Raw genomic sequence first — 26,248 nt, 5'->3', positions numbered from 1 at the left:
GTGGTGGGTTTAACTTGTGAAAGAAGGGATGTCAGAAGATGAAAGGAGGGGTTGTGGGGACGATCAATTATGAGTCAAAACAAATGAACATGAGCAGATAAGCCAATTGGGAAAACAATGGAAAATAAATAAGAAAGGCCTTACCAAAAATTATATTAATATAGCACATTTTTTTTTTTTTATTCGAATATTGTAGTTTCATAAATTATTTATTAAAATATTGCTATTTTATTTTCTCTCTCCATCGAGTAATTTAATTTTCTTTCAATTATTATTATTTTTTTATTTCATTTGAATTTTATTTTTCTTTTTTATTTCAATTGTAAGTAAGATTTAAATTCTTATTTCTTAAATTTAATACTAATTTACTTTTTTCCCTAAAAAAATCCTATCATCACAACTTGGTTGAATTTTATTTTTATTGAAACTTATTAAAAAAAAGTGTGTTGCTTGTATTTTCAAACTAACTATATTTCTTTCAATTTTTTTTTTAAATTTATTTTTACGTTGACCTTTTAATTTATTTTTGCGTTTGTTACTTGACACGATTTGTAAAGATCAACCATTAATCAAAATTTCATTACTTGAATGTTTAATTTTATGTTAGTAATTCGTTTGATTTATGTTAATATCATTCCATGTAGGTATTGACCGTTCAAATCCATTCATTTTGTATTAATTGAAGCTTCGTAAATTTCTAGTAATTACATTCAATGAAAAATTAAAAAAAAATTGTGTTTCCCAACCAGGGCGTTGCTGATTTCTAGTTGATTATCTTCATCAACTTTGAACTCTTGGTTGCACTAGCCCCGCCTCATTATCTTGTTTTGTTGTTAGTCCTTAGACTGCTTGGGAACCGTTGTAGACGCTTTATAGTACAAATATTCGTTATGTTCTTCACCATCACACCTGTGTACATGCATTGTATGAAACGTTGACAAAGTTTGACAATGATCGGTGAATGTTCTAATCATATAAAACATTGGGATCGATTGATCATGGTTTAATGCCATTAACTATATGAAAATAATTTTTTTTATTAATTAAACAAATTGCCAACAATATAGGATAAAAGAAATCTATGATGACATCTAGAGCCTGTCCATCCATTTTTCAGTTTGTTCACCGTTGATATTATGTTAGTGTGTTGATCAGAACCAAACACACATCATCATGGGGCGAAATATTTTTTAGATGTGGTAAAAAATAACCTATGAATCCCCAGTCTCCTCTTCTATAACGATAAATGCTAAAGGAAGAATATGCTCATTTGAATCGGCAGATGTAACAATTAATAATTTTCCTTCATACTATACAAGTGAGTGTCATCAATTTGAATGCTCATGGTTTTGCATTTAAATTTATACCCAAATCTTTCATACTAACAGTCACATACAAATGTATTATATTTAGAAATGACTTTGCAGTTGAACACGTAGTGTTTATTGCTTGTTCATTCGGAATAAAGAATTGCTTGTTCATTCGAAATAAAGAATGACATAAACCTAGTTGATCCTAAAATGAACAACACCACGTCTGGCACAACATGCATACCCTCTAGTCAAACTTTGCAAAGGTAAGAGATAGGTCGAGCATTTAGTGCTCAACCCAATTTATTTATTTATTTATATTTTTGAACAATGAGGCTGGCCCCCTTGAGATCAAATTTTTTTTCTCAAAAGAGAGAGGGAGTCTTGAATAGTTAATTTTCTTAATTAGTTTCAAACCAACAATATTTTGGTAATAGTCTTTCAAAGCAGCAATAATAAATAAAATAAAAGCTGCTTGGTTTTGGAGGTAAATGACCTCACTCTCAGCGTAAACACTGCAAAAAAATCAATGAGATTTGTTTGTATGTCTTTGTTTGCCAGCTTAAGCATGGAGTAAAAGAGAGCCAAACGAGGTAAGTCCTTGATTTGGTTCAGTGATTCAGTCCGATCCACTCGTCATTTCATTTACAAATGTTTTATCTTTTTCTTTTCTTTTCATTTCTTGGGATGGAGTTTGGTGTCTAGGACAAGGCAACCTTAAGATTCCAAAGGTGTATGTCACACTCCCTTTTGTTGTTTTTCTCTTTTTTCTTCACCTCTGAAAGTGTTTTTTAGATTTTCGAGAAAGGAATGAATCTGACTGAGACTAAAGAATTCTACTTCTACTTGCCTACTGCCAATAAGTTTTCAAGTTAATATATTTTATTAATACGTCAATTTTAGTTGTATATGATTTGTTTCCAATTTTCAAATCATAGAAACTAGTGCTTTTTAAGGTTGAACATATTCAAGTGCTTGATACCTTAACTTGGGCCCTTATTTTACATCACATCAAAGCGTGGGAAAAGTCTCTTAAGCTAAGTTACTCGGCAATGGAAATTTCCCTGGTGATAATCTGTTAATTTCAGGGAAGATTTGAGCCCATTCAACCAACTTAAAGTCAACCACTTTAAACTAGACATGAGCATTAGACAGCACAAGGTATCACAACAGGACCGTGGTACAACATAGGCATTAAGCTAACCAAACGGAAGAGAATCAATGAGATCCTACAGGGAACAAACCACATTGATAGCTCATCCTAGACACTACCTGAATAAAAGGAGAATAGTGTCTGTCTATCGAAGAAAATTGGCACCACTGAAGTATACTCTTTTCATTACCACTTGGCACGTAAGCATCATTTTAAAAAGCAAAACCCAAGTGTAAATAAAAGGAGTAGATACATAGTAAAAAAGAATTTCAATATATATTGTTGGACCTCTACTCAACCAATATCTAGAAAGATCACTATCAAGATGTTAAGCCTTTTTTATATTTTCAAGGACAATGAATCGGGAACTATGGGTTAGGTCATCTGATCAAGCTCACAGGGACCATGACTTTGTTTTCAAAAAGCAAACTCATGGCCATTCGTTACTACTGCATGGAACTAGTTGGTGGAATAACATTAATTTTTGGTGGTCATGTCTAATTTCCCTTGCTCCATTATCCGTTATTCTCTTTTGAACGTTTCCTCCAGTTTCTCAGTTGTCATTATAACTGCTCAAACACTTTCTTGAAAGGTGGTCACTTGGCAGTTTCTACATGGAAGGTCCACCTAATGTTAACTTAAAGCTAAGAAAAATTGGGCCATTCGTGAAAACTTGAGAATTGTTCCGACATGGTCCCAAATTGTGTTTATAATGACAAAATAGTTGATACTTGTGTGCGTAATAGAATGACTTAGCTCAAGTCAATTGACTCTCTACACGTGAAAGGTTGAGCAAGATTGGCTCTATTAAAGTCAGTGTCCAGGCAAGATTCACTCCGAGATCCACATCATCAAACAAAGAGACCTAAGTTGGATTCACTCCTACATCCAAGTCAAAAATAGACCTAAGTTGGACAAGGTCACCAGTAAAGTGTTTTCCACAGTTAACTCTTTGAAACAGTTTCAAGGGAAGAGTTGTACAGGTTAAGAAGAATACCGCAAATTTGTACAGGTCGAGGATTCACACTAGGTGACCACGCAGGGGATGTGAGAAGCTTTTCCAAATGATAGTAACTAGTAAGTCTTACAATTTAGAAGTTTCTTACAAATGAGAAGCTTTTCCAAATGATAACAAGTCTTTCAATTGATGGACAAAATTATAGAAGGAAGATAAAATCTCCCAACCATCATGGAAGAATCACAAGAAAGCTTCCCACGATGAATCATCAAAGGACAATTGTTTTGCACCCCTAAAAGGATCAATCATCAAAGGACAATTGTTTTGCACCAATAAAAAACATTAAAAAGCATCAAACTAGGATCCTAGATAACATAGTATTCTAGAAAGAACCCTAAAAGAACCTAAAGTTTCAAGAAAAAAATCTCTATTACTCAGGACACCAAACCATCTAAAGTAAAATTTCAATATACGTATCATTACCATCACAGATTGTTCAACTAATATGCACAGTACAAACTATATTCAAAACTTCATGTTTTCAAAAACAAAAGCACCAAAGAGAAACATGTCTACTTTTTTTATTATAGTCCATTTTCAATGAGAGAAAAACGACCGAATATAACGTCATACAAAAAACAAGCTTGCTAAAAAAATGGCATCACAATTTTGGGAATACTCATATCAATGTGGACTGTTACAAATGTTTTCTTTTTTTAAAAATAAAACATTTCCTCTGTTTTGGGAATACTCATATTCATGTGGACAATAATCTTAACTATTACAATTTATTTGATCGCATCACACTTTTAACAAATTAATCCACATGGCCACATCACAATTTGACGATTCTAAAACAATCTTGTGCAACATAAGAATGTAAAAGCAGATAATTAGTCCGATCACTGCAAGACAGTCTCAAATGCCGATCCTAGAGTCTCAGTCTAAGTAGCTGGCACAATTTACAGTTTGCAGTAAATGACCGAAAAACTGCTAACCAGTACATTGTTAATCACCGTGGAGAAACACCAGGACCATTCAGGAAGTGGAATAAATTGAACAACGCTCATAGATTTGATAGACTACATTAACAAAGCTGAACTAAGGAGTACCCATTTCTCTGACTCTGAACTTTCTCGATTGACTATCTTGCTACCTTGTCGTGGGGCACCAAAGTGTTCCTCCAAAGTTCAAATACTGCATTTTGCCACCAAGGTACAGTTTACCACTTTTACATCAAGAAAAAACTTGGTACAAAAACCACACCGAAATATGATCACCACATGCAGAAACTCATGGACAGTTATATAGTAAAAAGTAACACTTCTGATGAAATTAACTCTAATTAGAATCACAATCACAAAACGTAAAAGGGGAAAGAGAAGTACATGTATTTTAACTCCAGCATAAAACGTAAAGAATCTCTGAAGTTCAAAAAACAAAATCAAAACATGGAAGCTGATGTAGGAAGTTATAACTAATTGTTAGTTATCAATTAGTTAGTCTAATCTTTGCTTAACTTCTTGATTAGACTGACCAGTGTAGAAAAATCTGTAGGTGGAATTCAAGGAGAATTAGGATAAATCCATTAAATGTTAGGAGAGATTTTACAGAACTGACCATAACTTCTGAAACCCACAAAGAACCTGCCAAAAAAGCTCCCACTAAAAGAAAACAAATCCAAGACAGGCAAGATTCAGGCGTTGACATGGCTGCCAACATCAATTTTCCTCTAAATCAAGGCAGAACCCTTGCAAGAAACTTATGAAAACACAAAAATGTTGAAGATCCTTATCAAGAATTCCAAATGAAAAAAGAACACAATCCAAGAAACTTATATCAAGCAAGATTCCAACCTCAAGATCACCACCAGGGAGGGATTTCAATGCTGGAGTCTGACTCTTCCAAGTGAATATGCCAATATTTTGGATGATAAGAAGGTCAAGTTAGTGGCCTTCAATTTCAAAGAGGTGTTTCAGCTTGGTGGGACTAATTAGAGATCAATCGTCGATACTATGACAAGACTCCCATACGATCTTGGCCAAAATTTCTGAATTTAATGAAAGAAACAATTCCTTCCTATCAATTATCAACAACGGCTCTATAATCAATACCAACTTTGTAAACAAGGGAATCGTCCCATCTTTGATTATACAGAAGAATTCCATTGTTTAGGGGCCCAAAACAACCTACCAAAATCCGAACAGCAACTAGTTTCAAGATTTGTGCTAGGCCTTCAAGATGAGATTAAAGAAGTGGTCAAGTTACACCCTGTAGCCTACCTTTCTGATGGAATCTCCTTAGCAACTACAATAGAAGAAGAAGCTGCTGCCACAATAAGGGAATCTCCTTAGAAACTACAATAGAAGAAGAAGCTGCTGCCACAAAAAAATGTCAAAATCTATCAAAGAAGACAGCCTTGGGATCGCCAACCACAACCTTTTCGAAAGAATCCCACAGAATCAGCAATGGAAGACAGTCCATGGTACCAAAAAATCTATCATTCCTAAAACCAATTATACAGTCCCAATCAAGAGAACTACTAACCCATATCAAAGGACTACAATTGGTAAATGCTACCGTTGTGGACAGCAGGGACACTTTTCCAAGGAATGCCCTCAAAGCAAAACCATTGCTCTTCAAGAAACCAACATTGAGGAGGAATCTGAAGACAACACTTATCAAGATGAACCTGGATTTTGTTAGACCTATTAGATTTCATTATAGTAGGAGAAAGAAAGGGAATCACACGAGTGAAGCATGTGTAACAGCGCAGTCAATTTGTTAGCAATTAGTTAGTGTTTAAGTCGGTTAACTGTAGTATAAATAGTTGTTATTTTTGGGCGGAAAGGGTAGTTAACTTCTCTGTGAGAATTTGAGTTTTAGCTTGTTACTTCTCGAGAGACAGAAAAACATGAGAGATTGTACTGTTAATTGAGAATTCCTCAATTCACTTCTGCTGTAAATTCTATTCAATATATGAATAAAGATTGAGATTCAATACCAGATGATCGAGTTCTATCATTTTGGTATCAAAGAACCATTCTGGAAAATCTTTCAGACATGGTTCAAACACGAATCGAAGAGCGATTAGAAGCATTCGATCAGGAAATCGCTGGATTAAAAAAAGAGTTGAGTAAAATGCCAGTGATTGAAGCAAGTTTAAGTGAGATTATGAAGAATTTGGAACTGATGCGGCTGCAATCGGAGAAGCAACAACAAGTGCTTTTGATGTTCATGGAATCGAACGCGAAAGAATGTTCAATGATGAGTGAGTGAATGACGGAATCTGCTGTATGCGATTCGTCGACGACGAAGGGAAAAGAAACAGAAGCTACTTCTAGCCGTGAAATCGGAGTAGACCAAAATATCGGTGAAAACCGAAACGAGAAGAAATCTGATAACGATGATGCTGCTGGAGATCGAAATAAGTTTAAGAAGGTCGAAATGCCAGTCTTTAATGGAGAAGATCCTGACTCGTGGTTATTTCGCGCTAAAAGGTACTTCCAAATACACAAACTTACCGAATCTGAAAAAATGCTTGTGTCGACGATTAGTTTTGACGGACCAGCCTTAAACTGGTACTGATCACAGGAGGAGAGAGATGAATTCCTGAGTTGGTTGAACTTGAAAGAGAGGTTGTTAGTTCGATTTAGATCCACTAGAGAAGAATCAATTTGCGATAGATTTCTTGAATAAAGCAAGAAACAACGGTAGAGGAGTATAGAAATTTATTCGATAAACTTGTAGCACCCTTGTCTGACTTGCAAGAAAGAGTGGTAGAGGAGACATTTATGAATGGCTTATTTTCTTGGATTAAAGTTGAGGTAGCATTCTGTCGTCCTAAAGGTCGGGTCTAAATGATGCAAATAGCACAGTTAGTCGAGAATAGAGAAATAATAAGGGGAGAAGCAAATTTAAATGGTTTTTCTGGAGGGAAATATCCTCTTCAATCTGTAGTAAGTAATAAATCAGGTGCGAGTTACTCTGTGGGTGAAAATAAAGGGAACACTACATTTCCAATAAGAACAATAACTCTGAGGAGTTCTAACAATGGTGAAGTATGTAAAGAAGGAACCTTGACGCATTTACCCGATGCTGAGTTTCATGCAAGGAAAGAGAAGGGACTATGCTTCAGGTGTAATGAAAAATACTCAGCTGATCACAAATGTAAAATGAAGGAACAACGCGGACTAAGAATGTTTGTAATGGTGAATGAAAATGAAGAATATAAGATCATTGAAGAGAATGAGCCTGAAGGAAAAGAGTTAGCTAGGCTGGACGTAAAGGGAAACAGTGCAACATATGTGGAGTTGTCCATTAACTCAGTGGTGGGATTGAAAGACCTTGGGCCTATGAAGGTGAGGGGAAAACTGCAAGAAGAGGAAGTTGTGACAGATTGTGGAGCCACCCACAACTTTATTTCTGATAAACTGGTGAAGAAGCTGCAGTTACCTACCAAAGAGACAGCACATTATGGGGTAATCTTGGGTTCAGGAACAACTATTCAAGGCAATGGGATTTGTGAAGCCTTGGAAGTACAGCTGAAAGATTGGACTGTGAACTGTAAGGCAGGACTTTTTACCCTTAGAACTGGGAGGAGTAGATATTATTTTGGGAATGCAGTGGCTCTATTCTTTAGGACTGACTGTGGTTGATTGAAAAAATTTTCGCTGGCATTTACTGGTCATGGAAAGAAAATTTGTATCAAAGGAGATCCAAGCCTCACCAAGGCTTGAGTGAGTTTGGAAAGCATGATTAAGACACGGGGAGAAAACAAGATGAAGGGTTTTTGATTGAGTGCAGGTCAGTAGAAGTGAATGGCCAAGTTAAGGCAGAATGTTGTGGATGTGATTCTGAGTGAAGTAAACCCTATGTTTTCAGTTCTGGAACAATATACTGATGTTTTTGAATGGCCAAATAAACTTTCACCAAGAAGGGACATTGAACATCATATTCACGTGGGTACTGATCCAATAAATGTTAGACCTTATCGTTATGGCTACCATAAAAAATAAGAAATGAAAAAACTAGTTGGGGAAATGCTTGCATCAAGAGTAATTTGCCCTAACACTAGCCCTGTACTTCTTGTTAAGAAGAAGGATGGTAGCTGGCACTTTTGGGTAGACTATAGGGCTGTGAACAATTGTACAATTCCAAATATTCTATACCTGTGGTTGAAGAGTTGTTTGATGAGTTGTGTGGAGCATCCCTGTTCTCTAAAATTGATTTGAAATTTGGCTATCATCAAATTCGGATGGTGGATGAAGACATTGAAAAGACTGCCTTTAGGACTCATGAGGGACACTATGAGTTCCTAGTTACGCCCTTCAAACTAACGAATGCGCCAGCCACGTTTCAAGAGCTAATGAATGCCATTTTCAAACCACACCTAAGAAAGTTTGTCTTGGTGTTTTTTGATGACATTCTAATATACAGTAAGAATATGGAAGAGCATACGGTGAAACACATGGAGTGGGTTTTTTCTATTCTAAGGAAACATGAGTTGTATGCTAACAGAAAAAATTCAGCTTTGCTCAGTCAAAAAGTTCTTGTCAATAGGAGCAAAGGGTAGTACAGCCCCAATATCAAAAATGGGTAGGGTATTCATTTAAGGTGATTTATAAGTCAGGTCTTGAAAATAAAGCTAGATGTCCTGTCAAGGAAACCACTAGATGTACACTTGTATGGCATATCAATATCAATTTTGATTGACCTGAAAACTATCAAGGAGGAAGTGGGAAATGACTTGAAACTCCAGAAGGTGATAGCTGAATTGAAGGAGTTAAAGGAATAGGAAGATGGAAAATATCCGGTTCAAAATGGTATGCTAAGGTATAAGAACTGGTTCGTATTGTCGAAGACATCAACTTTAATTCCAGCTATTCTAAATACTTATCATGACTTTGTTGTTGGGGGTCATTCGGGATTTCTAAGAACATACAAGAGATTGGCTAGTGAACTATATTGGGAAGACATGAAAGCTAATGTTAAAAAGCATTGTGAAGAATGTTTGACATGTCAACAAAACAAAACATTAGCCATGTCTCCTACTGGCTTGCTGGTACCATTAGAAATTCCACAACAGATAACAGATATGTAGTGATATATTCATGGATTTCGTGGATGGATTGCCAAAGGCTAAAGATATGAGGTGATATTGGTAGGGGTGGATCGTTTAAGCAAATATGGTCATTTTTTGCCCTTTAAACATCCTTATACAGCTAAAGCAGTAACTGAACTTTTTGTGAAAGAGATAGTTAGACTCCATGGATTTCCTACATCTATTGTTTCGGATAGGGATAAAATTTTCCTCAGTCATTTTTGGAAGAAAATGTTTAGAATGTCCGGTACAAAATTGAATAAAAGCATTGCCTACCATCCCCAGTCAAACGGTCAAACGAAGGTAGTAAACAGAGGGGTGGAGACATCTCATATATTTCTGCAATGAGAAACCCAAAGAGTAGGTTAATTGGTTACCATGGGCTGAATTTTGGTATAATACCACATTTCAAAGAGCCTTAGGTGTAACCCCTTTTCACGTGGTGTATGGTCGGAAGCCTCCATCTCTGTTGTCTTATGGTGATAGTGAAACCACTAATTTTACATTGGATGAACAATTAAGCGAAAGAGATATTGCTTTGGCAGCTTTACGAGAACACCTTCATTTAGCTCAAGAGCAAATGAAGAAGTATGCTGACCGTAAAAGAAGGGATGTTGAGTACAAAGTTGGGGATTTGGTTTTTCTTAAAAATCAGACCCTACAGACGGTTGTCATTGAGGAGAAAAAGGAATGAGAATCTTTCTCCAAAAATTTTCAGGCCCTACAAGATTTTAGAGAAAGTTGGTTCGATGGTTTACAAGCTTAAAACTCCCAGAAAATACTTTCATTGATCATGTATTTTAGGTCTCACAATTGAAAAAATTAGTGGGTGAGCACACGAATATACAACCTACTATCAATATGTAGATGAAAATTATGAATGGAAAGCAAAGCCTAAGAGATCCTCGGTTATCAGAAGAACAAAGTTGGAAGTTGGAAAGTGTTGTTTTCCTGGGAAGGGTGACCAAGGCATGAAGCTATCTAGAAAAGTTATGAGGATATGTAGCGGCTTTACCCTGATCTTCACCTTGAGGACAAGGTGAATTTAGGGAGGGGGAGTAATGTTGACCTATTAGATTTTACTATAGTAGGAGAAAGAAAGAGAAGTCACACGTGTGAATAATAGAATTGGTATGTAATTCAATCTTTATCCAAGTAATGAATGAAGTGAATTGAGAAATCCTCAATTCACAAACAATCTCTCTTGTTCTTCTCTCTCTCGAGAAGTAAATCCTCAATTCACAAACAATCTCTCTTATTCTTCTCTCTCAAGAAGTAAGAAGCTGCAAACTCTCGCATAGAAAACTAAATACCTTTCTCGTCTAAACCAACAACTTATTTATACTCACATCTAACCGACTTTGACACTAACTAATTACACATGCTTCACACGTGTGACTTCCCTTTCTTCCTCCTATTGTAATGAAATCTAATAGGAGGTCTAACATTACTCCCCTTCTAAATTCACCTTGTCCTCAAGGTGAAATTCAAGATAAAGTCGTTCCATATCCTCATAGCTTTCCCAAGTCGCTTCATGCCTCGGTAACCCTTTCCAGCAAAGCAATACTTCCCTACTCCCAGCTTTGTTCTTCTGGTAATCGAGGATTTTTTCAGGCTTAGCTTCATTCAAAATTTTCATTTACATACTGAATAGTAAGCTGTACATTCGAATGCTCTACCACCAATTTCTTCGATTGTGAGACATGAAATACAGGATGGATGAAAGTGTTTCTGGCAGTTCCAGCTTATAAGCCACTGAACTAATTTTCTCTAAAATCTTATAGCGCCGAAGTATTTTGGAGAAAGCTTCTCATTTATTTTTCTCCTTATGTCAACTTTCTGTAGGGCTTAATTTTTAAGAAAACTAATTCTCCAACATGATACTCAACATTCCTGCGGTTAGCATATTTCTTCATTTGCTCTTGAGCCAAAAGAAGGTGTTCTTGTAAAGCTGCCAAAACAATCTCTTTCTCTCAACTATTCATCCAATGTAAAGTTAGAGGTATCACCATCATTATAAGAAAATAAAGATCGAAGATTTCCGACCATACACCACTTGAAAAGAGGTTACACCTAGGGTTCTTTGAAATGTGGTATTATTCTAAAATTCAGCCCATGGTAACCAATTAAATCACTCTTTGGGTTCCTCACCACTTTAGTTTGACCGTCAGACTGAGGATGATAAGCAGTACTTTTATTCAATTTTGTACCTGACATTCGAAACATTTCCTTCCAAAAATGGCTAAGGAAGATTTTATCCCTATCCGAAACAATAGATGTAGGGAATCCATGGAGTCTAACTATCTCCCTATAAAAAAGTAGTTCAGCTACAACTTTAGCTGAGGGATGTTTAAGGGGCAAAAAATGAACATACTTACTTAAACGATCTACCACTACCAATATTACCTCATATCCTTTAGGCTTTGGCAGTCCATCCACAAAATCCATGGAGATATCGCACCTGCTATGGAATTTCTAATGGTACCAGCAAGCTAGCAATAGACAATGCTAATGTTTTGTTTCGTTGACACGTCAAGCATTCTTCGTAATGTTTCTTAACATCAGTTTTCATGCCCTCCCAATACGTTTACTAGCTAATCTCTTGTACGTTCTTAGGAATCCAGAATGAACCCCAACAACAGAGTCATGATTAATGTTCAGAACAGTTGGAATTAAGATTGATGTCAGCACTAACCGATTCTTATATCTCAACATACCATTCTGAACGAAGTATTCTCCACTTTCTTGTTTTTTTAACTCCTTCAGTTCAGTTATCATTTCTGGAGCTTCAAATCATTTTCCACTTCTTCCTTGATAGTTTTTAGGTCGATCAAAACAGGTACTGATATACCATAAAGCTAAAGCTGTACATCAAGTGGTTTCCTCGACAATGCATCTGTCGCTTTATTTTAAAGACCCGGCTTATAAATCACCTCAAATGAATACCCAAGCAACTTAGCAACCCATTTTTTATACCGAGGTTGAACTACCTTTGCTCTAGCAGAAATTTCAACAACATTTGATCAGTTTTGACCAAAAATTTTGTTCCCAATAGGTATGGCCTCCATCGTTGAACAGCAAGAACAACTGTCATTAACTCTCTTTCATAAATTGGTCGTCTCTGTCTCTGTCTCTGTCTCTTTCATTGCTAGTGTATGGCTATAAAAGGCTATGGGACGTCTAGATTGAATCAAAACAACACCAACACCATAACCTGATACATCTGTTTCAATCTCAAATGGATGATCAAAATTTGATACTGCTAAAACAAGGAGGGACATCGTTGCTTTCTTCGGTCTTTCAAATGCTTCTTCAGCCTCCTCATTCCACTTAAACCCACCTTTCTTCAACAGGTGAGTTAAAGGTGCTGCTATGGAACCATATTGCTGCATAAATCTTAATAACCAGTTAATCCAAGGAATCCCCGGACTTCCCTGATGTTAATTGGTTTTGGCCAATCAGCTATAGATTTGATTTTTTCCGGATCAACCTCAACACCTTATCCAGATATAACATGCCCCAAATACTCATCTTAGACTGAGCAAAGCTACATTTTTTTTCTATTGGCATACAACTCATGTTTCCTTATAATAAAAAAAAAAAAAACAAGCTTCATATGTTTAACATGCTCATCCACATTCACTGTATATTAAAATGTTATAAAAAAACACCAAAGCAAACCTTCTTAGGTACGGCTTGAAAATAACATTCATTAATGCTTGAAATGTAGTCGGTGCATTTGTTAGCCCAAAGGGCATAACTAGGAACTCATAGTGTCCCTCATGAGTCCTAAATGCTGTCTTTTCAATGCCTTCATCCACCATTCGTATCTAATGGTAACCAGATTTCAAATCGATTATCGAAAATAAGGAAGCCTCACCCAACTCATCAAACAACTCTTCCACCACAGGTATAGGAAATTTATTTGGAATTGTAGCATTGTTCACACCCCTATAGTCTACATAGATACGCCAGCTGCCATCCTTCTTAACAAGAAGTACAGGACTAGAGAAAGGGAATTCTGATGCAAACATCTCTCCAACTAATTTTTCCATTTCTTCTTTTTCATGATAGCCATAACGACAGGGTCTAACATTTATTGGATCAATACCTTTCTTTAAAAGAATATGATGCTCAATGTCCTTCCTCTGTGGGAGCTTATCTGGCCATTCAAATACATTAGCATATTGATCGAAAACTGTAAGCACAGGACTTGTTCCACTCAAATGCACAACACTTTGGCATTCTCTGTGTTATGATATATATATATATATATATATATATATATATATTTATATTATATGTCAATTATCGTAATTGTACATACAGTCTAGGGTTTCTTTGTTCTCTATATATATGTAACTTTATTTTGACTCTAAATGATAATAAAAAAGATACTTTTCTCTGACTTCTTGAGTACATGGTATCAGAGCCTTTAGGGTTTCGAATTTTGTAGTTGGTGGTTTCCTCCTCCATTAGGGCTTAGTTTAGGTCATTTTGAGTGGCCATTTGTCACACCGCCTAGCTCAGAAGAAGGGTCATCGCCGTCCACCGCATTCTGTCGTTGCCGATCGCTGATCGTCGAGAAACGCCGCGCGTGAGCTTCACGCGCCGTCGAAAGATTCCTGTACAGCTGCCACGCGCCAGCGCGTGGGAGACGTGGGTCGTCCGTTTTGACTTCCGTCTTGCTTGCCTCGAAAACAGTCATTCTATGCAGTTGGTCCATCGAAGATCATTTGATTTTGACGAAAATTGAGGATTACTACCTCATTCTAGGGTTGTGGCTGGTTTTGTTCCAATCTTGCAGCTGTTTGGATTGATTTGTTTTGTTTGTGCGGACTTCAATCAGTTTGTATTTCCAATATGGCCGACATAAAGGATACGGTAGTTTCTAATGCTATTCCCCTAGTCTCTAAGATCACCAAACACAAGTTAAATGGATCTAATTATTATGATTGACGTCGGACAATCTTATTCTATTTGAGAAGTACTGATATGGATGATCATATGACCGAAGATGCCTTAGAAGATGCCAAGAAGAAGAAGGATTGGCTTCATGATGATGCCCGTCTATCAAAAACTCCATTGAGAGTGAGATAATTGGATTGGTTGATCACTGTGAGTATGTTAAAGAACTTTTGGAATTTTTAGATTTTTTATATTCAGGTAAAGAGCAAGTACATAGAATGTTTGAGGTCTGTATGCAGTTTTTCCGTGCTGAACAAAAAGCGGAGTCTGTTACCAACTACTTTATGCGCCTTAAGAAGATAACTGCTGAGCTTGCTTTGTTGTTACCATTTAGTCTTGATGTTAAAGTTCAACAAGCTCAATGAGAGAAGATGGCTATTATGATCTTTTTAAATGGACTTTTACCTGAATTTGGAATGGCGAAGGCACAGATTCTCTTTGACTCTAAGATTCCATCATTAGACAATGCTTTCACTCGTGTCCTTCGCATTGAAAGCTCTCCGAATGGTGTATCTATTCCTCAATCCAGTAGTGCTCTCATTAGCAAGAACAATAACCCTCGAGCACCTCAAGTGATGGATGGCAATGTTCAGATGAAGAGTTATGATCGATCATCGAAAACCAGATTCTCCAGAGATTGTTTGTAACTATTGTCATAAGCCAGACCATATAAAACGTGATTGTCGAAAATTCTTATATAAGAATAGTCAACAATCTCAACATGCTCAGATAGCTTCCACATGTGATATACTAGAGGCGTCAGTTACGATTTCTACAGATGAGTATGCTAAGTTTCAGATCTACCAAGATTCATTACAAGCGTCATCTTCCTCTACTCCTGTTGCATCCACTGTTGCCCCAGGTAATACCAAGTGTCTTCTTACATCATCTACAAAATGGGTCATAGACTCTGGTGCCATAACCCATATGACAGGTAATTCTCGCCTATTTTCTAGACCGTTGTCCCCTGCTCCTTTTCCATCTGTCACATTGGCAGATGGCTCCACATCTTCTATTCTTGGATCTGGCACTATTCATCTTACCCCATCATTTTCTCTATCTTCTATGTTACATTTGCCTAACTTATCCTTTAATTTAATTTCTATTAGTCAACTTACTCATGACCTTAATTATGCTGTCTTGTTTTTTCCTGGATATTGCTTGTTTCAGGATCGTGTGACGAAGAAGATTATTGGTAGAGGATATGAGTCGGAAGGCCTTTATCTCTTTGATCACCAAGTATCGCAAGCTGTGGCGTGTCCTATTGTTCCTTCTCCCTTTGAAGTTCATTGTCGTTTAGGTCATCCATCTTTGTTTGTGTTGAAGAAACTCTGTCTCGAATTTAGGTCTTTGTCCTCTTTAAATTGTGATTCATGTCAATTTGCTAAATTTCATCGTTTTAGTTTGAGTCCTCGAGTCAATAAACGAGCAAGTGCTCCATTTGAGTTAGTTCATTCTGATATTTGGGGTCCTTGTCCGGTTGTATCTCAAACAGGCTTTCGTTATTTTGTTACATTTGTTGACGATCATTCTCGTCTAACTTCGTTATATTTAATGAAAAATCGTTCTGAGTTATTATCTTACTTTTGTGCCTTTCATGCTGAAATAAAAAATCAGTTTAATGTCTCTATCAAAACTTTGTGCACTGATAATGCGGGTGAATATTTTTCTCATAGTTTGGGCTCTTACTTGTGTGAACATGGCATTATTCATCAATCTTCATGTGCTGATACTCCATCTCAAAATGGTGTCGCAGAACGCAAAAATAGGCATTTACTTGAAACTGCCCGTGCTTTATTGTTTCAAATGCATGTTTCGAAATTTTTTAGGCTAATGCCGTGTCTATGGCTTCTGTTTTAATTAATAGAATGCCTTCATCTCTTCTTAATGGTGAGATTCCTTATCGTGTTCTTTTTCCTACCAAGTCTTTGTTTTCTATATATATGTAACTTTATTTTGACTAAATGATAATAAGAAAGATACTTTTCTCTAACTCTTGAGTACACTCTACACTCAATCAAAAACCCTTCATCTTGTTCTCCTCGTGTCTTAATCATACTCTTCAAACTAACTTTGAGCCTTGGTGAGACTTAGATCTCCTTTGATACATATTTGCTTTCCATTACCAGTAAATGTTACTGAAAAATTTTCCAATCAACCACAGTCACCCTTAAAGAATGGAGCCACTGTGTTCCCAAAATAATATTACTCCTCTCCAAGTTCCAAGGGTAGAAAATCCTCCCTCGGTCTTTTAGCTGAACTTCCAAGACTTCACAAATCCCCTTGCCTTGAATAGTTGTTCCTGAGCCTAAGATAACTCCATAATGTGCTGTCTCTTTGGTAAGTAAATGCAGTCTCTTCACCAATTTATCAGAAATAAAATTGTGGGTGGCTCCACAATCTATTAATATCACCACTTCCTCTTCTTGCAGTTTTTCTCTAACCTTCATAGTTACAGGGTCATTTAATCCCACCACTGAGTTAATGGACAGCTCCATATAAGTTGTATTATCTCCCTTTACTTCCAGTGTGGCTAGTTCTTTCCCTTTAGGCTCTTTTTCTTCAATGATCTCATATTCTTCATGATGTGGATTCACTCAATAATTTATTGCGTGTACCTGAAGGACCAATCACAAAGCGCAAGGCAAAGAAGATACAAAAGGCTTTCACACTGCATGTTCAAAAACTGGCAAATGCACAACGAGAAACCAAGAATTTTGAACTCAAATTCTTGTATAATGTCATTTCAGCAAGTCAAGAAGAGCATGGAGTCAAGATGGCACGGGAAAAGTTGTGTAATTTGGAAGATGGCACGGGGAACGAAAAAAGTGTGCAGAATTTGTGAAGAGGTGGCTATCCAACTTGCATCTCTTGGAATTTCGTGATGTCAAGGTTGTCAAACATTACCATTATGAGGGGCGGGTTACATAGCACGTATTTAAGACAATTTAAAAAAAATTCTATCTTTTAATTTTGAGAAATGGTTGCTCGTTTGATGTGTAATCAAGTTTTAAGTTCCTAGGTCTTATTTTCTACAATTTGCAATTAAGTGTATTTGAATGACTTTTGAGTTCCTTGGTCTATCCATGACCATTTGGCCTATAAAAAGGCTTGTAATGCTTATGAAATGATATATAATGAATACTAAAAAGCTTTTGCTTATTCAACCCCTTTGGTGTTGTCTTTTCTATCAAATCTTGTCTTAGGTTTGATGTTCAATCGATTCATTGGATTAGTTTTGAACAATCTAATTCTGGAGTGAGTCGTCTTAGGATCTAGGAGAGACCATCATAGATTCTAAGTTTGATCTAAGAGTGATTCATCCTCTAACTAAACTCTTGGTTGGAATCATTCGGTAAGTTAGACTCATTTGTGTCCGTTTACAAGGATCCTAGAAGGACCTCTAGCTTTGTAAATTTAAAGCATATTGGGGGGCTTATCATTTGGTATCAGAGCCCTTGGTCAACATCCTTTGGTCGACTCTAGAGGTGAAATATCTTTACTTTCCGTCATTTGTTTTTTTCAATAAGAGTTTATAATCAAGTCTTGCTCTCGAAGTATTCAAAAAAAAAAAACAAATTCAGAGGGAAAAAAAAAGATTTTTATTCGAAGATCCGAGGGCACACCAAAAGTTAGTGTCATTATATTGTGTGTTTGTTCAAAGTTTGCAATTGCTGGTCTTAAGGTTGAGTTGCTCTAGTTTAGATTGTGAAAAGTTGATCATTTGAATCAGTTATATCAAGCGTATAGCAAGATTGCACCAAAATTAAATCCAACCCTTACATCTTTGACCTAGTACCAAAAACCTACCCTTGAGTGATAAACACGAGTGTCCTTGAGTGAAACCTTTGTGAGAAGTGTGGAAAGGTCCTTGCTCCTAAATACTAAAAAAAAAATGTCGCATGATGGAGAAGAAGTTCCGGAAGTGATAGATCCAAATGTTGCTATCCTTTAAGCAATTCAAGGTATGTTGGAATTGATGAGGGAGGAAAGACAAGAAAGGAGGGCACAACAACAAAGGGAAGTACGACCGTTTCAAGAAGATGAAGGTATGTTTGACTTAAATGCACATGAAAGACAGCTTGGAGGTAGAGGAAATGTGAGAGGGAGAGGAAGAAATAACCTCGCCAACGTAATGCAACCTAGAAGGATGGAAAGAGTGCATGAAGATAGAGATGGAGGAGTTAAACTCAAGATTCCAGCTTTTACTGGAACGGCGGATTCAGAGACATATTTGCAATGGGAAAGGAAGATAGAACATGTGTTTGATTGCAACACATTTAGTGAGAATAAGAAGATGAAACTTGCCATTGCCGAATTCACCAATTATGCATCTGAATGGCATCATTATCTCAAGTCCGAGAAAAGGAGGAAAGAGGAGGATCCAATAGAAACTTGGGAAGAACTCAAAGAAGCCATGAGGAAAAGGTTTGTCCCAAAACATTATGAAAGAGATTTGAAAACTAAATTACAATCTTTGAGGCAAGGTACAAAAAGTGTTGCTGAATATTATCGAGAGATGGAGACTTTGATTGGAAGAGCAAGAATCCAAGAAGATGAGGAAGACACCATGTCTAGGTTCCTTGGAGGGTTGAATCAAGAAATTGCTCATCTTGTTGATAGAAATCCACCATATAATATGGAAGATATGTATCATTATGCTATCAAAATTGAAGCTCAATTGAAGGAAGAAAAGGAGCGTTCAAAAAGGTATGTGTCTAAAACTCACACCTTTTCAAGTTCTAATACATGGAACAAGGATGGTTTTGTGAATAGGAATGAATCAATGCAATCAAGGGGGAAATTTGTGGCTGCCCAAAAAGTGGAGACCGAGAGCTCTAATACTAAGAAGGTTGAAGCTTCAAAGGAGGTAAGGGAGAAGACTAGTTCTATTCAATGTTGGAAGTGCAAAGGGTTTGGACACATGAGTAAAGATTGTATCAATAAAAGAGTCATGGTGGTGAGAAATGGCGTGATTGATTCGGAAGATGAATGTGAGGAAAATGATGCACAACTTGAGGAAGAATATGAAACACCCGTTGATGACGAGTATATTGAAGAAGGTAGTTCCATATCTCTGATTACAAGGCGGGTACTTAATGTGAAAATCAAGGAAGAGAAAATTGAAGATCAAAGGGAAAACTTGTTTCACACAAGATGTTTGATTAAAGGAAGCCCATGTAGCTTGGTGATTGATAATGGAAGTTGCACAAATGTGGTAAGTAGTTTTCTTGTAAAAAGGCTTCAACTTACTACTCGTCCACATCCAAAACCATATAAACTTCAATGGTTGACCAACAAAGGAGAATTGAAGGTAAATTCTTAAGTTCTTATTTCTTTTACTTTGGGAAGATATAAGGATGAAGTTCTTTGTGATGTTGTACCTATGCATGCGGGAGATATTTTGTTAGGCCAACCTTGGCAATATGATAGAGAAGTTACATACGATGGATTGTTGAACAAGTATACCTTTACTTTGGATGGGAAGAAGTTTACTTTGCTGCCATTATCTCCATATGAAGTACATTGTGATCATTTGAAATTAGAAAAGAAAAGAAAAGAATTTGAAGAAAAGGAGAGGAGAGAAGAAAATAAGTTAAAAGAAAGAGAGAATAGTGAAGAAAGAGAGGAAGGTGAGGGGCAAAAGGTGAGTGCAAATCAAGAGAGAAAAAAAAGTGATTTTGAGAAAAAAATAAAGAATGTGAGTTTGGTTATGAGAAAAGGGGAAGTGAGAAATATGTTTTCATTCGAAGCACCAACCTTTGTACTTATGTGCAAAGGAAAGTGTTTAGAAAATGAACCTAACTCTAATGATGGTTTGCCTAGTGCTTTTAAATCTCTTTTGCAGGAATTTAATGACATGTTTCCACATGAAGATGCACCTACGGGTTTACCTCCTCTAAGAGGGATTGAGCATCAAATTGACTTCATTCCGGGTGCAACTCTTCCAAACATGGCTGCCTATAGAACCAATCCAACCGAGACTAAGGAGATCCAAAGACAAGTTGAAGAACTCGTGGATAAAGGGTATATTAGAGAAAGTATGAGTCCTTGCTCAGTTCCGGTGATTTTGGTACCCAAGAAAGATGGTACATGGAGAATGTGTGTTGATTGCCGAGCTATCAACAAAATAACGGTAAAGTATCGACATCCTATTCCTCGATTAGATGACATGTTAGATCAATTGCATGGTGCTAATCTGTTTTCAAAAATAGACCTTAAAAGCGGTTATCATCAAATTCCTATGCATGTAGGAGATGAATGGAAAACGACTTTCAAAACAAAGTTTGGGCTTTCAAACCAAGGCCTTTATTGTCCATTAACTATCTTCACTAATATTTGGGAAGACCTTTCTATGGACTTGTTCTTGGCTTACCCTGAACCCAACGTGGTTATGATTCTATTTTGGTAGTTGTTGACCGATTGAGCAAAATGGCGCACATTTTAGCTTGTAAAAAGACCAACAATGCTTTGAGTGTTGCTAATCTTTTCTTTAGGGAAATTGTTCGATTAAATGGTATACCTACGAGTATTGTCTCGGATCGGGGATGGCAAATTCATGAGCTATTTTTGGCACTCCCTATGGAAACAATTCAGCACAACCCTACTATTTAGCTCTACTAGCCCTCCCCAAACGAACAGCCAAATAGAAGAGACCAACCGAACACTTGGCAACCTCCTTCGCTACCTAAGTGGAGACAAATCCCACCAATGGGATCACAACCTTGCTCAAGCAGAATTTACCTTCAATAACATGACCAACTTTTGAAATTGTCTACACTCAAGTACCTCGCCTCACTCTTGACCTTGCACACTTGCCTGTTCCCATTGATCTTAGTGTTGAGCAACTCTCATGGCCGACCGAATCAAAAGAATTCATGAAGAAGTCTGTCAACACTTAGAAGCTTCCAATGCTTCCTATAAACTTAAAGCATATGTACACCGTAGGCCAACCACTTTTGAAGTCGGAGACCGTATAATGATCCATTTAAAGAAGCAATGCCTGCCTTCTGGACAACATTCAAAACTAACTAACAAAAAACTTGGTCCTTTTCCTATTTTAGGCAAGTTGGGACAGAACGCCTACCAAATAGATCTCCCTCCAACCTTGAAGATCAGTTCTACCTTCAACATTGCTAACATCTATCCCTACCACCCCCCACATCAGTTTCAACTTTTCTAATCAAACTCAGGGTAGAGCTTGTTTTTGTTGGTTAGGTGGAGTTGAGGTAGGAAGTTATAACTAACTGTTAGTTATCAATTAGTTAGTTTAATCTTTGCTAAAGTTATTGATTTTCAACCAATCGTTACTTGGTTATTAGGTTGTTAAGTTAGTTTACTTTCTGTTGGTTTGTTATAACCAACTTTCCTCATGTATAAATAGGTCTCTAAGACCTTTACAGAAATAATAAAAGATAAAGAAATTTTCAGTATTCTTGAGTGCTAGTTTTACATCAAAAGCCTAGTTAGTTCTACCAACCTCAAATTGAACTTGAATCAAAATTTCGATTTCATAATAGAATTGATCAATTTTTCCTTAGATACTCAAAGCTCATTCAGTACAAATAGCAGGTTCAGGTTGGTCACAGGACTAATCAAAGATGGACAAAATGGGAAGAGAACTAAAAGCACAAACCTTCATCAATATAAGAAAACGACTGCTTTTTAAACAATCTTTTTTCTTACGAAAGTACCATTCATTGAGAAAGTTCCTTGCAGTGCCTGCTTGGTCTCCAGAAGCAACAAAATCAGAATTCCTGCCGAGTTCAATCTTGCCCTACCACCTCCATATTTGATGTCTTCAGAACTTTTTCATTAATGGATTGAGCTTCTTGGAGATGGGTAAATCATGATAGCTGAGAATATCAATCCAAAAATGTTGTAGAGTTGAATGTCATCAGGAAGAGATTGTTGACTACATCCTTATTGGACTAAAAAGCTCGAGGGTCCAGATGATGTGAGGGCATTTGAAAGAAGAACCGGATATTTTAAGAAAATCAATTCAAACCAACCCACTTCTTAAAAGCCAAGGCTGTTTCTCTCTTCCTTAGTTGGGCTTCTGTTTGGAACTTGGGAGCCTTGCCCTTGTAAAGTGTTCTATGGTACTTCAAGAACAAGGTCCTATATTTGTACTTGTCAACGAACATGTTATCTTTCTCCATCACCTCCACAACTTCATTTGCTCGAGCAAAAAACCCACCCCTCACAAATGTATAGAGCACAGAATCGAGAAGTTCTTGATCAAACTTCAAGAATGAAGCTGATGCAATACTTTTCATTTCTCCCCACAGTTCTGTTACTTCTAGATATTTCCCACCGATGGCAGCATATCCAGTTACCATAGAATGGAAGGTCTGAGCATTCGGACAATGTCCAAGGCTTCTCATTTTCTTTAGAGCCTTCTCAGCATCTTGCATCAGTCTCTTCTTACAGAAGAAATGTATAACGTTGTTCCAATCATGAAGTCCATAATCCACTCTTTGCCCATCTTTTATCTCCTGTAAGAGTTTTGCCATCAATCCAGCTTCATCATTCTCAGCACTCTTCTCAACCAATCTTCTAAATTCTTGATGTCCAGATCTTGGTATCTTAGCTTCTTTCATCTCTTGAAAAAATTTGAGTGCCCCCTTGTTGTCATTCTGGAGCACTCTAGAATTGATCAATGCATCATAACAGCTTGAATCAAGCTGTATTCCTGCCTTCCGAGCATCTCGCAAGAGAGATGCAACCTCTCTAGTTCGATTAGCTTTACAATATGCTTTTAACAGAGAACCATATACTGAAGAACCAGTTCTAACACCAGCCAGGTGCATCTCATCGAGAAGGTCGTGCGCTTGATCTAACCACCCAAGTGAAATGCATGCATTAATGACATGAACCAGCACTGAATCATCGTTAGATACTGGTGACTCTTCCCTTTCTGCCTTGATAAGAAACTGAGCTAAATCCATGGTCTTGCCAGCTTCCAGAAAAGCCCTAACTAGTTTTACAAGAATAGCTTCAGTTGGCTGGAGAATACCACGTTCAGTTGTAACCAATTCAACTTGCAATTGCAGTTTCGTAAGCAAGGTTCGAAGAATTTCCTTGGCTTCAATATCAAGTTTCAGAAAATTTTTGTCCAGAACAAAATCTTCAAAGGAAATGGACTTACCATTTGATATTTTATCTTTTAATCCATCATTTTGGCAAATAAAGTTTTTCTCAGAATCTTTTCCAGATGATGGTTTTATGTGATTTTCTGCAGTATTACATGACAAGGTAGCTGTAGCCACTGAATTTTTTGCTATTTTTGCTTTCCTCAACATGACCAAGACCATATTAGATGCAGATTCAAGATCTCCAAATTTCAGGTGACATGTTAGTAAGCAACTATAAAACTGCCGAAATTGAACATCACTTAGGTTATGGGCTTCATCTATGTGTCTCTGTAATTTCTTTAATTCTTCTCTCCGCCCATTTCTTTCATGTATATGAACCATTACCATTAACAAGTTGGAATCTACTTTGACACCAATCCTAGGCATCATATCAAGGATTTCTTCTGCCTTTCTAGTTGTCCCAGACAAGACACAACCCGCCAAAGCAATGTTAAAAGCAATAGAATTAGGCTTCATAGCAATCAAAGGGGCATTACATTTTTTACGTGGATCCACCCTGCCATCTTGAAATAAGTAGCCTATTTCAAGAATCAATTCAGCAGCAAGGAAAGCCCCAGAACCAGTTTGTGACATGTGAGCCAAAATTGCAGACCAAGCAGCTACAGGGAGTAAATGTTCCATTTTTATCAAATTTCTTAGAATAGTTGATGCGGGAACTGGTAGACCCAATTTTGCAAGACTATAAGACAAATAGATTAGAGGGTCCTTCTCTAGCAAGTTCTGCTTCCCTTCTGTAAATGCCTGTTCCACCAAATCATAGGCCTTCTCAAGCCATTGAATTTCCAGAGTTTCAGCAAAACATGTTAACAGTTTATTAACAACAGATTTTCTAGGAAATCCTTCCATCTGCATATGCTGTTGGTATAACTTCCACGTATCATTCAGTCTTTGCTCTTCAATGGCAGTTTGTATATCCATACTTAGTTTTGCAGGATCCCGAGCCTGAACCAAAATCTTTTCAGACAGTGTAGACAACAACTTGATGTCAAAGATGCATTTATTCTTGAGTCCCAGCACAAAGTGTTCTACATTTGAGCTTGATGTTGAGGAAACAAATGCTCTGAAAGACTGACAATTTGAATCAAGTGTGCATTTACAGACCCCAAAGATGCTGTGATTAGCACCATGAACTAAGCAATACAAAGCAGAAGGTGAATACACTGCAGCCCTGAAACTTGACTTCATGATCAAATGTAGCATCTTACAGTTACAACCACGGAGCAAACGCGTGATCCAAAGTTCAAATGCACCAAAAATTGGTTAGACTTTGTAACGGATATGTTTACTGAAGACACTGGCAACAAATCTTCCCAACTGCGCATGCAAGAGCTAAAGTTCTTCAGTGATTGACACTTGACAGTGACAGTACAGTAGAAGAAGAGACCATTTTATTACAATTTGCAAATGAGAATGCTATGTCGCTAATACAAATTACGTACTTTTAATTCTTATTTTATTAAAAATTATGGTATTGTCAAAATACACTTTCTACCCACTTTCCTTCGTCAAATCCCTGTTTAATTTGTTTGAACTCTGTTCATTTTTTATTAACCATCAACCATGTAGACAATACAGCAAACGGTCTCTAAAAACCAAACAGATGAAAACCCAGAAGAGAGAATGCAAAGAAAATAAAATAAGGAGCAATTGCAATAGCACCTTTTGGTAAGTCCACAGAGAATCAACCTTTGTCGAGGAAGAAGCATTTAACCAAACACCATTATGTTGTGGACCTCAAGAGTGGCGGATGGTCATTCAATTGCAGAGCCATTGAAGGTTCGAAGAGAATCGGTCACCATGGAAGAAAATTGAGGGTGGGCCAAAACCATAATAACAGAAGAAAAAATTGGGCCTTTGACGTGCTGCCGATTCAGGCTTTCTAGTGAAGCCTTCGAGAAGAAGAAGACAAGACAACCCTAGTGTCATTTTGGGGGAATTTTTGTTTTAGAAGAAATTACTCTCTCTCTCGTTTTCTCCCTCCAAATTTGAGGTCATTCCATTTTTACTCCAAATATACGATTTTGGCATATTAAAGTCTTATCTTATGTATACACGTGCACTTTTTATATATGCTAGTTTGCAGCGGGTGCATTGTACGTGAGATTTGTCATTTTATTTTAATATATAAAAAAGTGAGATTTGTATAAATAGCATATTATGAATTTGTATATTTAAATATAGTAGAATATCATATTGTGTGATCTCATATTATTATAATATATATAATTTTTAGATACATGAAAGTAAGCATACACAAGATAATATTAGTCAACAAACTCTCTCCCGTATACATTCTAACTGTTAGATGACTTTATTATTTAAGTTAATAATTAAAAAAACATATATAACAACCAAATTAATCTAATGTGGTTAAGTTAGAAATGTGTAAATTAAAATTATGAACTATATTTCACATCTTAAAGATGAATAATTTCATCATAACAAACTTTTCAGATTTGATTCGTTCATTTCAGTGCTTAATTAACATTAGAATTTCCCATTAGAATTTCCTTTTTTATTTCTTACTAACTCTTCTAGGCTCACCATTTTTTACAATCTCATAAGACATCTTTCTTCAAATTTGGCACTATTGAATTG

General features: G+C 36.7%; 2 protein-coding genes across 2 annotated transcripts; one reads left to right on the top strand and one right to left on the bottom strand.

The window, feature by feature from the left end:
* Positions 1–4,077: 4,077 nt before the first annotated feature.
* On the bottom strand, positions 4,078–25,615 carry LOC103492636 (pentatricopeptide repeat-containing protein At1g03100, mitochondrial). Its single transcript, XM_008453072.3, has 3 exons — positions 25,310–25,615; positions 22,129–24,964; positions 4,078–4,618 (listed from the first exon to the last, which is right to left on the bottom strand). The coding sequence occupies exon 2, from the start codon at positions 24,848–24,850 to the stop codon at positions 22,490–22,492; it is 2,361 nt and encodes a 786-aa protein (XP_008451294.1). The 5' UTR covers positions 24,851–24,964; positions 25,310–25,615; the 3' UTR covers positions 4,078–4,618; positions 22,129–22,489.
* On the top strand, positions 18,472–20,904 carry LOC127148524 (uncharacterized). Its single transcript, XM_051082568.1, has 2 exons — positions 18,472–19,710; positions 20,341–20,904. The coding sequence occupies exons 1-2, from the start codon at positions 18,472–18,474 to the stop codon at positions 20,902–20,904; spliced, it is 1,803 nt and encodes a 600-aa protein (XP_050938525.1).
* Positions 25,616–26,248: the final 633 nt, after the last annotated feature.

This window comes from Cucumis melo, chromosome 1, assembly GCF_025177605.1.
Source record: "Cucumis melo cultivar AY chromosome 1, USDA_Cmelo_AY_1.0, whole genome shotgun sequence".
NCBI lineage: Eukaryota > Viridiplantae > Streptophyta > Magnoliopsida > Cucurbitales > Cucurbitaceae > Cucumis > Cucumis melo.
Note: the sequence above shows the minus strand (reverse complement) of the source record. Positions and strands in the feature narration are given on the sequence as shown.